Consider the following 13,085-nt stretch of genomic DNA (forward strand, 5'->3'; position numbering starts at 1 on the left):
TACGCCATTCAAACCTTTTTGGGTGGATTTACGACAACTCACTTGGAAGACGGTATTCCTGTTAGCAATTTTGTCAGCTTGTAGAGTGTCAGAATTTGCAGCACTCTGCTGCACATCTCCATTCCTGATTTTCCACAAGGATAGGGCAGTCCTTCGCACTAAACCCTTGTTTGTTCCGAAGGTTGAGTCCAGATTCCATTTAAATCAAGAGATTGTGGTCCCGGCCTTCCGTCCACCCCCTCCTCCTTTCTGAGCTCCCTCTTCCTTAAGGGGCGATTTAATGTTGTTGGATATGGTTTGTGCTCTTCGGTGTTATGTAGACCGCACAGCCTTGGCCCGTAGGACCAATTATCTCCTTGTTCTTTACGATGTGCAGAAGCTGGGTTGGCCAGCGTCCAAACAATCTTTGGCTCTCTGGATCACATCCACCATTAGACTGGCTTATGCTCGAGCATCTTTGCCTGTTCCGGTATCCTTAAAGGCTCACTCAACCAGAGCCGTTGGCGCTTCTTGGGCGACGCGTCATGGTGCTTCGACGGAGCAGCTATGCAGAGCGGCTACATGGTCATCTGTCCATACATTCTCTAAATTCTACAGGTTGCAGAGCTTTGCATCTGATGTGAGCTTTGTGCGCAAGGTATTGCGTGCAGCCGTTCCAGAGCATTCCCTCCCTTAGAGGCAGCTTTGGTATGTCCACAATGTCTCGCAGTGTCCCTCAATGGTAGGAAAGAGAAAAGAAGATTTTTACTCACCGTAAAATCGATTTCTCTTACTCCATTGGTAGACACTGCGCACCCTCCCTTGTTCTGTAAATAGTTATGTTGTGTAAATTTTTATGTTTATTTCTTTGCCCTATGGGGCTCCCTTTTCCTTATATGCTTGGTTAGTCAAAACTGAGGTATCGACAGGAGAGGAGGGGCATAGTAGGGGAGGAAAGTGAAGATCAAAGAAGTTGATAAGTGCCTAGACTCCTACACCCAGTACTAAACCCCAATGTCTCGCAGTGTCCCCAATGGAGTAAGAGAAATTGATTTTACGGTGAGTAAAAATCTACTTTTATTCTGTCTCAGAATAATATATTACCATGTTGGCTTCACCGCAGCCTATTATAAAAAAAATTCCCAGACCCTGGTCCCCCACCTCCGCACCCTGTTCAATGCTGTCTTGCAAGGAGCTCCATTCCCTAAATAAGTGTAATGAACAAAATTTTATTCAGAATTTCGGTTTATAAAACACTCTACAATTATTTATATGTAAGACTGCAGTGCACCATGTGTGAAGCCAGTTTTCTTTTTTCTTCTTTTTTCATTATGACATTTTCCCTAACTTGTTGGTAGCACCTCCAAGTATTCTGTCATTTGAAATGACAAAGGATATCTTTGAAAATAAATGAAAATGTATGTAATATAACTAATATCATATTTGTGAGTAGCAGTCTCCTCAGTCAGACACTAGTTCAACATCAATATCTAATAAGATCATTGAATACCTAAAATTTATAGGCATAAGAGAACATTGCTGATATGATGACTTGGATTTTTGTAGGTGGTCAGCCTGGCACGTCATTTGATATATTTCGGATTCTACAGCTTCAGTGAACTTCTACGGCTCACACGTACTCTTCTAGGAATTATAGACTGTGTCCAGAATCCACAGGCAATGTTGCTGCATACTATGTACAGTGAAGACTCATCAGGTAGGCAAGAAGAGATCAATGGGACTTTTGTACTATTTTCTCTGTCCACATAAAAATACTCATATATATATCTATAGAAGGTGGTTTTTATATCAGAAATGTATCCCTTCAATAAACTGTAAGAAAACTGAAAATTCTAATTCTGCTTAGCCCAAACAATACCCAACATTGCAACAAACCAATAATAAGCAGTTTAAACTATATATATTGTAGACTAGGAGCACATTTATTTTAGGCATACAGTGCAATTGACTACCTGACACATTGATCACACATTTTGTCTTGAACTGTACCATGCTGCTCTTGTTAAAAGTGGCATAATTAATAATAGAACCAGAGTATGGCATGCAAAGGAGTTTGGAGTAGTATCATGGTAGGGAATGCCTTAAGCGGCTATCAGCATGGGAGAAGTCTTGTAGGTGGGGTCGAGAGGTGGTTACGAGGCAAAGCGCAGGTTTGGGAGAATATTTTGATGTGAGATTTGAGATGTACGAAGGCATGGGTTGACTGCAGGTAAGGGTGGTAATTTGATTTGGATTCTGGAGGACACATGGAGCCATTGTAGGGATTTGTAAAGTGGTGCCACAGCTGTGGTACGGTGAGAGAGAAAGATCAGTCTTGCAGCAGCATTTAGGATGGATTGAAGTAGGGATACATGGGTGAGGGGAATGACAGATAGCAGCAGGTTGCAGTAGTCATATATATTTAAATAAATATAAATAGTTATGCCAGGTAACTGAGGAGTTCCATGTTCATGTAATGGCTGCAGTCGATATCTAATATAATTTCAATACAAATGTGTAGCATTTTTAAAAATACTAAAGTTATATTAGTACAAACGGTAATTAGTAGTGTCATTATTTCAGTATATTTTAGAAACACATATATACTACTGTATATTATACTTCCCAACAATAGTTAGACATTGACACTTAGGATTTTTTATTACAAAAAGCACTTTTTCCACACATTCATAACTACTAACAATAATTTACATACACTCAGTCAGTGGAGGAATTTATCAACACTAATCTATACATTAGTCTTTAAACAAAGACAATGTTGAACAAAATCATAACAGGAGGTTTGGCTCCAAATCCAAATGAAGGACAGTTGGGATGTATGTTATATGTGCACTTTATAGTAATACACAGAGTGATGTGGAGCAGCAAAGCATCCAAAAGGAAAATAATCTAATGGAAGTCTATGTGTGCAAGCTTTTTTACCAGACAATATTGTTGGTGTGGTTAGTTCAATATGTGGTACATGGCTAATAAAGTAGTAGGCAATGCTTGTTTATTTAATGGTGTTGAAATTAATTTATGTTAGGAATCAGCTAACTTAGTTACATTTATAGAATAGGGATTAGATAATGCATCTTTCTTGAATAACTCTTTTAGCTTTATCAAACAAAACATATTTTTGTATCTTTTGGTGTGTTTTTGTTTTGTCAGAAAAAAATGTGAGGCGATCTATACAAGGAATGGGGCAGATGATGTCTACCATGGTGCTGACTCGAAAGCCTTCTGTGTTCAGTTCCTCTTCACCTATTACTTCTGTAGTGAGTCAAGACACTCCTAAGAGAAAGAGCGTGGACACTGAGAATATCACTGTGATGGAGACCAAACTAAAGATATTGGAGATCCTTCAGGTTAGTATGCACTGCATGGATTGGTAGCAGAGTATTATTTCTGAATTATGAAGGATGCATTACAGTTTGAAATTGAATTTGTCTAAACTATTTGTTTAATATATGTAAAGGTCTGTACTATTTTAATGTCATCAATCTTGATAGATAACAAGATTTATCTGTTGTCCCACAGTTTAAAAAACATTTTTGTTTTCCCTTCCTTTTCCTTTCCCCTTTAGTTTATCCTAAATGTAAGACTGGATTACAGGATATCTTATCTGCTCTCTGTCTTCAAGAAGGAATTTGTTGAAGTTTTCCCCATGCAAGACAGTGCAGCTGATGGAACAGCTCCTGCCTTTGATAACTCAAGTAAGCCACATACAAAATTTGACACAATCTCTGTCTAATATAACATACAATCTGCTGCTTTTTAATATAATGTTATATCTTCATATACATACACATAAATTATCAGTTATAGTTCTTAAGAATTGCATGATTTTTGCCAAATACACCTATTATACAGTTATGCAGACACCAGTGCACAACCCTATTCCGCTTTTTGGAAGTTCTTGCATGCATATTATTTGCAAAAGCATTTGCAGGATTGCGGTGTGTTGTAATAAAATGCCCTGCTTACTGTTTCATTTGGACCACTATTTTAATTTGTCTCCTAAATTATTGCTCATTTAAGCTTCACGTATAACATTAAAGGAACATTAAGACAGTGTTTATTTCATGTTTCACACTTTACATGGTAGATTTCTTACAAATTGTTTTTATTGTATGCAAATAAATGTGATTTTCCTTATCACATTTGACTGGATGGGGCAAATGTGCTGCAATGAAAGTAATGGTCAATGACAGATCTCAGAGAAAAAGAAAATGAAGAAATAAAGTAATTTTTAGGGGTAGAAAAATGGGCAGCCAAACAATGAATGCCTCACTAAATGTGCAGTCGACATCTTGTTACACAATAGGGTGTACTCAATTGGCCGCGTTAGTGTTAAAAGTAACGCAGCCTGCGCATTATTACCGTTATTACGATAATATTGCGCGTAATTACTGTTATTACGGTAGTTCTACCGCTGGCTTTTTGCTCGCAGCTCCCTGAACTGCAAGCTGAATACCAGGCTAAAACTACTGTAATAACGGTAATAGTTTTAGCGTGGCGGTACTTTGGGGGGAATTGAATTCCCCCCTATGCATTCATGCAATATTGGACACATTGCATCGGATCTGATTTAGAGTTTGACACATTTAGCACTGGAACATATGCACACAAATGTAGCATTATGTTACTGTAGTATTTCTATGTCAGTAATAAAAAAGTGTATACTTACACCGAACAATAATGAGTGAATTCAACGCAATGAATTGTAATATACACAAGAGAGCATAGTGTCCTGACAGGTGTTAATAGTAAATGCGAAAGTCACATTTTTCATTTAAATGCAGTTAAATATAGTCATCTGTCATTTACAGCTTTTTAAATCTAATGGAAGCCTTATTTCTTTCAATAGTGCTAAAGTAAATGACAAATAAGAAATTTGAATGCATTTAATATAGCTGTAACGCTAATGAATGATGTACCAATCAGAACCGGCTTGATAGTGTTTCTATTGTCATCATCATCATCAGCACATAGCTTTACAGTAAGGAGTAAATTTATCAAAGAACGATTCTGGCAAATCGTCAATTTTCAGCAATATTAACAGCAAATTTAAAACAGCAGTTTACTCTCAAGTCTCACTGACAGACAAATGATATGCCTCTAAAAAAATGTGTTGCCATGCTAAGCTTACATATTCATAATCTTACTGTACTCAACTTTCCTGTCTGCATTCTGATTTTCAAGGCAGAGGGGACCACAAGTTTAAGATATGCTCAAATTTTATATGGCTACATCTTGGTACACATGCACAGTATGGAAATATGTTGACACCCCACCTTAATCTGGTACTCCATTTAACATCTCCCTGAGTCATCATCTGATTGCAGTACTCCATTAAATGTATCTAAATGATTAAGGATTTTTTGTAAATGTTTTTATCCAGTAAACTACTGTATTCTCTACTAACATATAGGATTAATATTTCCCGTGCAATCTCATCATATGCAATTAGATGCCAGTAAGCCAGCTGCCTGTAGACTTGACCCTAACATAATTTCTGTAACTGAATATACATTTTAACATACCTATATACTGAATATCTCAAAAACTATTCTTGCTTTTGCAGATGCAACATTAAATCTAGAGCGCATTGGGGAACAAGCAGAAGCTATGTTTGGTGTGGGGTAAGAGCATTACTGTTCAATAAAGTCGTTACTTCACTAGTAGTGCAGACATTGGTGCACTAATCTGTGCTGGTTCCTATGGTGGTTTTACAAATTGCTGTTTGTCACTGCAGGAAAAATTCTATGCTGGAGGTGGATGACGAGGGTGGCAGGATGTTTCTACGTGTCCTCATACATCTAACAATGAATGACTATCCATCCCTCATCTCTGGATCCTTGCAACTTCTTTTTAAACATTTTAGCCAGCGACAAGAAGTGCTTCACACCTTCAAACAGGTACAGTAACATTGGGTTCAGGGGAAAGTAAAAGCATTTATATGAGTGAATAAAATAAATGAAAAGAGCAGTTAATATTAAGATGAAGATGGAAATTAACGAACTTCACATGTGCAACGGCCCATTGACCAGGGGTGTACCCAGGGCCAGATTAAGGGCCACGTGGGCCTGCAGCTGAAGAGGGCCTATGATTAAGGGCTAATTCTGAGCAGCGCTGTCCTGTCCGATGCAAGATGTAGTGGGGAAAATACATAGTTGTCCTCTGACAAACATCCACTGAAAGAAATATAGGATTCTACATACGTGGAGTTTAATGGCTTTCTGTTTCAAGGTAATTCTCACTGTCCTTAACATGCAGTGTCACTGAACGCCAATCGGTAAATTGCATTACTCACCCACTTTCATGTCACTCATTTAATATTTTACAATTATTGACAGCTGTTAGCCTATATGTATTGGCGGTTATCTTACTGATAATCCAAAAAAGTCAATTTTCTATACTTTAAATTCAAGTATACCATACCTTCTGATTATAGGATCAGAGCATATTGAATAGTATATTACATTACTATTGAAGACTTTATTTTGCAAAACATCAACTTGTAAATCTTCACAAGCTTCAATTTCTGTGGTTTTAGCTGTACTATGGACATAGGTTTGCAGAAGTCAATGTTCTATAAGAAAAGTACTGTACAGTATCATTGACCCATTGAATCTGTACTTAAATAACACATCTGTGTAGAGGTGCTACAAACATACTAATTACATTAAAGTAATAAGAGTATTTAGTAATAGATATGGCACATATAATCAGAATTTGATTAATTTTTTCCTTTATTTAAGAGATCCATAGTGCTAGTCAATTGTTCAATTCTTTATAATTATTAATAATTATTTAGTCAGTCTGCTGTGAGTGAAAAGATACTCTAGCACAAGCACTGCAGAAATTAAAAGCTGGATAGAAAGGAAGTTCTTTTCCTGGATGAAATGCATTCAGAAAGTCAGTGAATCCTGCTCTGTAGTGGCGCACTAACCAAGCAAACTAACTAATCAAGTTAAAATGTAGTTGTTTAAAACAAAACCTTGTGCACAGTAAGCGGTGGGAAGGTGTATGTGACGTCATCGTCACAGACAGGTAGATGCTGCACCATAACCAGTGCATCACGAGCTGGCCCTCTCCCGCTGGGGCTGGTGATTCCCATCAATGAAAGGGAAGCCAACCAGCGAAAGCTTAAGTTATGACTCAGGCAGTCCCCAGGCAGGTTCTTCCTGTCCCGGCCTGGATGATTGAATAATTTAACTGTGTATTTATGTGTGGAGGCCTGGGGCTGCAGCTGCATCAGGCCCATCATTAATCCTGCCCTTGGTAGAGTCATTCTGCTGACTGAGGCAACAAATTAAATTGCTCCCTTTTAATCTTTAAAGTACCATAAAAATGTGAATGAGTTGTGTGCATTTTAAAAGACTAGTATTGTAATTTTTAATCATTGTTCAGTCTTACAGCGAGATACATACTTGTAATTTATACATTTACATTAAAGCAATTGTCGTTTTTAAAATAAATTCCCCTTATGTTGCTGCCCCCCAAAAATTAGACAACTTCTTTACTATAGGCTCACTTAGACATAGCCAATACCAATAGCAACCTATCAGACTTTGCTTTATTGTCTGACTTCACTAGAACAATAAAATTAATTGCTTAGTAATTTCTATGGTTTACTGTGCTTTGTACTTTATTAGTAAATGATCCCTCTAATGTTAGTGTCATATATTGCATTTTAGTGATGCAGTTTAAACTCTGCTTTGCATCTTATTCCATATTGTAGGTTCAACTACTGATCTCTGCCCAGGATGTTGATAACTACAAGGTGATCAAATCTGAGCTCGACAGACTAAGGATTATGGTGGAAAAGTCTGAGCTATGGGTGGACAAAAAGGAAAAATCAGGAGGTGGTGGCTCCTCAGATGGCAGCAAAAAGGAGAAGAAAGAGGTAATATGGTTTAAGTAAATATGGTAATAAGTCATTTTTTTTAATATTTTTAAAAATAGTTCACCATTTTTCTTATTAAACAAAACTCCATACAGAATTAAATTTTTAATTCAACAATACCCTCAACTAATAGTTGCCTGTAACATCATTCACTGAGGCATGACAACCTAGAGCATATTCATCATATGAGTATATTCATTACAGGACTGTACTGTGTGCTAGCCCAGCGTAAGGTGTGTGGGTGCACAAAACGTCCCACCACACCCTACATGGCGCTGCCCCACATCCCCTTCTCTGGAGCTTGAAGATGAATTGCATGCACTGGCGTATAGTCCATGGCTGAGCATACGCAGATACATTTTACACAAAATACAGAGCATAACGGGACTTGCGTTCCTTAGTGAATCAGACCCTGTGTTTTATGCACCCTCAGAACTTTAGCACCCTAGGCGAACGCCTAGATTCGTCTAGTGGTAGCGCTGTGTGGTGAATGAGGTGAGAGGCTGATAAGTCCCAGTTTTTCTATACAACTTCTATCTGACAAGTCCGCAAGAACAATTTTCATTCAAAATCTTCCAAGTTGTTATGCCTGGAGAAGCATCCATTACAGGTGCTGCCAGAGATGAGTATCTCCCAAAATGTCTGTGGCCCTGATGTTGTACTAGTAGGTATGAGAGGAATTTCAGATTAAACATCAGCTTTTGCTTTTATTTGCCCCCTTAAGTAATTTAGTTTGTTCTTTGAAATTACATAAAAAATTGAATATATATTGTAAAAGGCTTCATATTTGTTTTATTTTAGTTAACATTTTCTGTAAAACATATAGAAAAAGGTTATTCTGCTCAGTATCAAATTTTTGCTTTATTGACTACTCTTCTGAGGAGAAATGTAATATCATCCATAGCCTCCCATAGTGTCCCTAGTGCTCATGGTTCGGTTGCTATAATGAATCAATAAACTATTGCACTGAGTATGGTATCATACCATATGGTAGATTGTTTTGTTCACCAGAAGGAATCTAAAACTCATTCAAAAGTGTATTTCTTTACAAAATAAGTACAGTTTCCACATAGTGGGCCTGATTCTTTAAGGATCTTAACTTGAGAAACTTCTTATTTCAGTCTCCTGGACAAAAACCATGTTACAATGCAAGGGGTGCAAATTAGTATTCTGCTTTGCACATAAGTTAAATACTGACTGTTTTTTCATGTAGCACACAAATATCAACTTTAAATTTGTGTACAAATAAGCTATCAAGTATTTGTGTGCTACATGAAAAAACAGTCAGTATTTAACTTATGTGCAAAACAGAATACTAATTTGCACCCCGTGCATTGTAACATGGTTTTGTTCAGGAGACTGAAATAAGAAGTTTCTCAAGTTAAGATCCTTAATGAATCGGGCCCTGTGTTTATAAATATCAAAAAATTGCAGATAGTTTTTAAAATGGTGTTAACTCTTATTCTGTTTCTTGTAACTGTAATATCTCACATGTGTACCCACTAGAACAATAAAATGATCTTATTTTCTCTATTTGCAGCATGTGGAAAATCAGGAAGGGTCTGGAAAGCCAGCTGCAGAGAAGAGCAGTGAGAATTACCAGATTGTGAAAGGGGTGAGATCATATAACTGCTGTTTGTGAAGATCATTTGTATAGTTTCTTGAAGTGATCATTGGATTATGGTTATTTTGGATAATACTGTCCCTTACCTATCAATGTAAATTAGTAAGCTGACTTCAGAATCAGCTTCCTTCAATACGTGTGTCATAACAAGGATATGGGAATTGTATTTTATGTTGGGGCCCACTAATAATCATGATTCAGCCTTTCTTTCTTGCTAACCCAGAATAGAGTTAGACATTGAAAGAAAATTGTAAATAATATGCTGTTTCATCCACTTAGATATTGGAAACATTGAATAAAATGTGTGGCGTTGGGGAACAAGTGCGCAGGAAGCAACAGAGGCTGCTCAAAAATATGGATGCCCATAAGGTTATGCTGGATCTTCTCCAAATTCCATATGATAAGGTATTTTACCATCATATATATATATATATATATATATATATATATATATATATATATATATATACAACTGATCAGTTTACTAAAGACTACAGGACATGACTGAACTGAAATAGTTGCCATTTTTTTAAAAAAAAATGCATGTTTGTTTGATTATGTGACCAGGTATTAGCAGATAATTACATTTTTGTTACAGATAAAAAAAAACTAACAGCACACTTTTGATGACACTGGTATGAAAGATTACAGATGCCCACCACCAACCATGACTCATGAATTTACATACAGGAATGGGGATAATTTTTTACAGTGCATCTTAGTAATGTCACTTTAGTGGGCAGATCCATTTGGCCTTACTGTGTCCATTGTAGTGATGAAAAAGGCCACTATTCGATGGAATAGAATAGAAGATGGCAGAAGGCACCTGTGATTTAACTCTTTTCAACCTTGGATTAGGTTTAACTGTTTTAATAACAACAATCAAATACAAAACGAAACATAAAGCCACCATGCAACCCATTTTTTCATCACCAGCTAAAGAACCATTTTGCAGGATTTTCTCTGAAAATGCTCCAAAGATCTGTAAGTATTTCCAAATCAAATGGAAATGGACTGCATCTACCACTGCACCAGTCATAAACATAGCTGGAGTAGAGTAAACCCTTTGTAAACATTTAAATTGAAGTTGCAATAACTGGCAACACTTCTTCCTGCATATCTTCTCCCAGCTCATTTATTTGTCTTCATATCTAGAAAGACCTATATCCATTAGAAAGGGATATGTATTCTAAATACTACTATAAAAATCAACAAAGGATTTTAGGGGGATCATCTGAGAGGTCCTACAATGTTTCACATGCAAGTGCTATTCCCATTTGAGTATTAGTGTAATATCTTATCTAAAATAAATAATTTTAGAGAGGGAGAAGATGGCATGCAAAGCCTGAAATTGGGACAATGAAAACGAAGTACCTGTTATTATTATTATTAATAGTAATAATAATAATAATAATAAAAAATTTCTGTCAGCCGACAGAAATTTTACCCAGGTGAATGGTCTCTCAACATACATGTCTTTGCTCTTCTAGTGGATCGCTGGGGCAGACCAGAGATGGATCTCATGGCATCCAGGCTAAACTATCAAGTTCCTCTATACTGCTCAAAGTCTCGAGACCCTCAGACGGCATTCATGGATGCCATGACAGTACCAAGGTGCTTCCGGCTGGTGTACCTGCTCCCTCTAATACTCATGCTCTTACGAGTGCTAAAAAAGTTAAAAAGAGAGCGGGTTCCCGCAATCCTGGTAGCCCCTCATTGGCTTCGCAGGGCATGTTTTTCAGACATTCTGATACTGGCAGCAGCGCCTCCTTTCCGGCTACCAATGCGGCCACATCTTTTAGCTCAAGGTCCTCTTCTTTGCCACTCTTTGGATTGTCTAGCTTTGATGGCTTGGCTGTTGAAACCCTAATTCTGAGGGCCAAGGGGTTCTCATGTGAGGTAATTGGTACCCTAATTAAGGCCAGAAAGATATCTTCCTCAGCCATATATCATTGCATTTGGAAGGCATAGATTCTTTGGTGTGAGGCCCACAGTTTCCACACATCTAGGCTTAGCCTTCCTCAACTGTTAGCCTTCGTGCAGGCCGGCTCGGATAAGGGCTTCCGCCTTGGGTCCCTTAGGGTTCAGGTCTCAGCGCTCTCTCTCTTTATATCCAGCGCAAGTTAGCGGCCTGTAGGGATGTTCAGAGCTTCCTTCAGGGGGTTCTCCATGTGCAGCCCCCCTTCATTCATCCTGTGGAGCCTTGGTACCTCAATTTGGTCCTCAGTGCTCTTACCCAGACTCCATTTGAACCTCTGGATTTGGTTGATTTCTGACATTTTACTTGGAAGACAGTGTTCCTTTTGGCTATCGCTTCAGCTCGTACGGTTTTGGAATTAGGGGCTCTCTGCTGCAATCCTCCATTGCTGATTTTCCATGAGGATAGAGTAGTGCTTCGTACCAAGCCTTCATTTGTTCCGAAGGTAGTGTCCAGGTTCCACTTAAATCAAGAAATTGTGGTCTCTGCTTTTCGTCCCTCGCATTCTACTTCGGACGATTCATTACATTTGCTGGTTGTGGTCCGTGCTTTTCAATGTTATGTTAACCGCACGGCCTCTATCCGGAAGGCTAAGGATCTATTTGTTCTTTATGATGCGCATAAGCAGGGTTGGTCAGCTTTCAAGCCGTCTCTGGCCCGCTGGATTACTTCCACCATTCGGTTGACTTATGGCTGGGCCTCTCCTATCCCTGTGACTTTGAGAGCTCATTCTACCAGGGCTGTCAGCGCTTCTTGGGCAACATGTCATGGTGCTTCGGTGGAGCAGTTGTGCAAAGCAGCGACGTGGTCGTTGGTCCACACCTTTGCAAGATTTTACAAGTTACAGGGCTTCGCATCTGCAGATGCAAACTTTGGCCGCAGAGTATTGCGCGCAGCCATTCAAGAGCAATCCCTCTTTTAGAGGAAGCTTTGGTATGTCCCCAATGTCTTGCAGTGTCCTCCAATGGTAGAAAAGAGGAAATAAGATTTTTACTCACCGTAAAATCCATTTCTCTGACTCCATTGGGGGACACTGCGCACCCTCCCTTGCTCTGTGTATAGTTCTGTTTCTAAGTTTTAAAGTTATATTTTTTGCCCTGTTGCGCTTGGTTAGACAAAACTGAGGTACCTGCAGGAAAGGAGGGGCATAGTAGGGAGGAGTGTTTAGATTAAAACAAATCTAAGTGCCTAAACTCCTAGTCCCACCTACTATATCCCCCAATGTCTCGCAGTGTCCCCCAATGGTAGGAAAGAGAAATTGTCATTATCTTGTGCCCCTTTCAACTTTACATCCTGGGTCATCGCCCCTAGTTACAGCTCTGCATCAGCCAAAACAGCCCACAAGGCTAATCTTTTCTATTTTATCAAATTCTATCCCAATCCTTAACTGGAAAGATATCCTGGACTGATTTGGGTAAATAGTTTGATTGGGAGGACTGTAAGAAGAACTGATTGGGAATAGATATTCTATTACCTTGGTGGTAAAAGAAGAGAACTATAAAAATAGTTATTGATGGTAATTTACTCGTACAATTCTGTACACCTGCTTTGTGATAGTTTCTCCCCCCCTATAAGGCTCCATATTGGAAATT

The 13,085-nt window shown here is 38.4% G+C and overlaps 1 protein-coding gene across 2 annotated transcripts in view; it reads left to right on the forward strand.

Moving 5' to 3' along the window:
* Positions 1-13,085, forward strand: part of ITPR3 (inositol 1,4,5-trisphosphate receptor type 3) — a 194,631-nt gene that overhangs the window by 84,542 nt on the left and 97,004 nt on the right. For both annotated transcript variants that reach the window (XM_075195726.1, XM_075195727.1), the window contains exons 21-28: positions 1,546-1,696; positions 3,151-3,347; positions 3,566-3,695; positions 5,567-5,624; positions 5,738-5,900; positions 7,727-7,891; positions 9,432-9,506; positions 9,795-9,920. In XM_075195726.1, coding sequence (XP_075051827.1) covers positions 1,546-1,696; positions 3,151-3,347; positions 3,566-3,695; positions 5,567-5,624; positions 5,738-5,900; positions 7,727-7,891; positions 9,432-9,506; positions 9,795-9,920 — 1,065 coding nt within the window. The remainder of the gene's footprint in view (positions 1-1,545; positions 1,697-3,150; positions 3,348-3,565; positions 3,696-5,566; positions 5,625-5,737; positions 5,901-7,726; positions 7,892-9,431; positions 9,507-9,794; positions 9,921-13,085) is intronic.

The sequence above is a fragment of the Mixophyes fleayi genome, chromosome 2, assembly GCF_038048845.1.
Source record: "Mixophyes fleayi isolate aMixFle1 chromosome 2, aMixFle1.hap1, whole genome shotgun sequence".
Taxonomy (NCBI): Eukaryota; Metazoa; Chordata; class Amphibia; order Anura; family Limnodynastidae; genus Mixophyes; species Mixophyes fleayi.